Source organism: Sesamum indicum, linkage group LG4 (genome assembly GCF_026168435.1).
Source record: "Sesamum indicum cultivar Baizhima isolate 11 linkage group LG4, ASM2616843v1, whole genome shotgun sequence".
In the NCBI taxonomy this organism is placed as follows: Eukaryota; Viridiplantae; Streptophyta; class Magnoliopsida; order Lamiales; family Pedaliaceae; genus Sesamum; species Sesamum indicum.
The window spans coordinates 4,215,489-4,218,426 of NC_142660.1; the positions used below are offsets into that span (position 1 = coordinate 4,215,489).

General features: G+C 38.7%; 1 protein-coding gene across 1 annotated transcript; it reads right to left on the minus strand.

The window, feature by feature from the left end:
- Positions 1-300: 300 nt before the first annotated feature.
- On the minus strand, positions 301-1,914 carry LOC148788280 (uncharacterized). The gene is made up of 2 exons (XM_088879668.1): positions 1,086-1,914; positions 301-758 (listed from the first exon to the last, which is right to left on the minus strand). Exons 1-2 carry the CDS (start codon positions 1,912-1,914, stop codon positions 301-303), a joined length of 1,287 nt encoding a protein of 428 aa, XP_088735794.1.
- Positions 1,915-2,938: the final 1,024 nt, after the last annotated feature.

A 2,938-nucleotide genomic window follows, 5' to 3' on the forward strand; every position in this document is an offset into this window, starting at 1 on the left:
TTGAGGTTTTGAGCAGGTAATCTATTTATGAGATAAGTGGCCATTAATAAAGCCTCTGTCCAGAATTTTGAGGGGAGATATGCATGGAACATGAGTGATCTAGCAATTTGTAAAAGATGTTGGTGTTTTCTTTCTACAACACCATTTTGTTCAGGTGTATATACACAAGTTCTTTGGTGGATTATTACCCTTTTGTGAAGGAAATCTTGGCATTCCTTATTGATAAATTCAGTGCCATTATCAGTTCTAATTTGTTTTATCTTTGTCTCAAATTGAGTTAAGATCATATTATAAAATTGTTCAAGTTTGGATAGGGTCTGAGATTTGTGTAACATCAAATATGTCCAGGTGCTTTCTACTGAAATCATCAACAATTGTGAGCATATCCTCATAGCTATTTATAGAGTGATTTCTGTAAGGACCCCATACATCTATATGAATGAGTTCAAATATGGACTGAGCTTTGTTCTCACTATCAGGAAATGGCATTCTGTGCTGTTTTGCAAGAGGGCATGTTTCACAAGCAATTTTATTCATAGTATTGTGTTTACAGAGTCTCATTTGTCTCAAAACATCTATGCTGGTATGGCCTAGCCTATAGTGCCATAGGTTTTTCTCACTTTCAGAGCTATAGTTGTTCATATAACAAGCATCTACATTCATGTTTTCAGCAGTGTGGGGTGTAGTCATCCTAAAATCAGTCGGTATGTGAGCTGGTAGGTTCTTCTCTAAGACATAGAGTCTTTCTTGTTGTTTACCTATGGCCATCACCCGTTTAGTCCATAGGTTTCACAATGCAATTTTCAACTGTAAAGTGCACACTACAATGATTATCCTTACATAGTTTAATGACAGAAATGAGGTTATGCTTAAAATTAGGAACATATAAAACATGCTTGAGTGTAATGTTTTCATAAACATGCACATCTCCTGAAATCTTGACAATATGATTAAAACCATTGGGAAGTTTAACAAAGATTTCTTTGTCAAGAATGCGAAGGTTTTTAAATCTTTTATAGAAGCACACATGTGGGCCGAAGCACCACTATCAATAATCCAAGTGTCAGTAGATATAGAAATTTTACCTGCATAGCCTTGGAAATCTGAAAAATTAGAACCGATCTGGCTACCGCTTTGATCTTGCATAACCTTGAGCACTTCTTTCTTGATGATTTCTGTCAGGTTTCTGTCATTAGCAGTCATAAGGTTGTTCTGCAAGGCACTTAGTTCTTGCTCTGTTCTGACATTCAAGGCCCTTGGATTGAATGGTTTGCCTGCAGCCTTCCTTTGATCAAGCATTGCTTTGTACCAGTCAGGGTAGCCTATCAGTTCGAAACACCCTTCTTTTGAGTGTCCCCTTTTCTTGCAGTGTTCACACTGCAATTGTCTTTTGTCCACAGATGTCCACTTCTTGGTATTACCTTTTACGCCTTCTTGTTCTCTTGGTTCGAATGTCTGTGCAACCATAACACCCTCTTTGTCCAGTTCCGAGACTCCAGAGTTGAGTTCTCTTTGTTTCTCAACTCTTTGTACCATAGAATAGGCCTTCGCAGCAGTCGGCAATGGGTCCATTAGTAGGATCTGGTTCTTCACGTGCTCGTATGCATCACTCAGTCCCACAAGGAACTGAATTAGTTGGTAGGAGGTCGCCCTATCAGCCAGCTTCTTGCTTGTCCCACAGGTACATACTGGCAAGGGATCCAATGTTCCCAATTCGTCCCACAGCTTTTTAAGCTTCGTAAAATAAGCGGCTACAGTCATGTTCTTTTGAGATGTAGTGGCGATTTCTCTTTGTATCTGATAGAGGAGTGGCCCGTTGCTATCGCCGAATCTCATTTCAAGCTCCACCCATAAATCTCTGGCTGATTCCGCATATAAGAAGGCTTCAGCGATTTCTTTCGAAATGGCACTCATAATCCATGAGAATACCATACAGTCATTCTTTTTCCATGCCTTTATGATTTCTTTCCCTTCTGTAGGTTCTCGTATGTTCCATCGATGAATTCCAGTTTCTCCTTGGCTCCGAGTGCTATCTTTATGGCCCTTGCCCACGTCAAGTAGTTGTTGCCGTTCAAAGGTGCAGACACAAGGTTCATTCCAGGTTCATCATTTCCTTGTGTTTTCATGTCGACGTAATCAGCAGTGGTTTCCTCTTCCATGGTGTTTTTGTCAGCTGTTTTCTTGATTCATGGGCAAAAAGGAACTGGTGTAACAGTTTAAAGATTGTGAACTATATTCAGAGTCAAACCTGCTCTGATGCCATGTTGAAATACAAAGGCATAGGCATGAATGTAAGAGTAAAATCAGCAATTGAAATCTTGGAAGGAGGAGTAAATGGAATTGAATTGAAGATCAGAAAAGTTTCTCTCTTGTTCTTTTTGTTACATGACAAAGAAGACCCATATATGCACGGATGGGTCACAACTAACTTAACAACCTCTAAGTTGCTAAAACAAATAGTAAAAGTGCAAACACAAAATGCGACTTCTGCAGAAGAAGAAATCTGCAGCTCTTCAACCTGAAGTCAGTGTTTCTGCAACAAATAGTAAAAGTGCAAACACAAAATGCGACTTCTGCAGAAGAAGAAATCTGCAGCTCTTCAACCTGAAGTCAGTGTTTCTGCAATTGGCTTCCTAGTCGCAGCTGCATCTTCATGGTCTGGAATTTCATCAAAGTTGCATAAAATCAATAAAACAATGAAGAATTTTAAGCAGTAAATTTTTGTATAAAAATGGTTGACTTCTGCAATATATAACCAAAACTAGTACTAATAATAATAGAAAGAGCAGTAAAATTATCATAACACCACCTACCCGTTGCACACTAATCTCTTTTTATTTCTCTTTTCAGTCACATCGGAACCTCTGACGACCTATCATTTATCTTGTTCTCTTTACATGACCCATTTAATGGCATCACGTATAAAATCAACGAATGG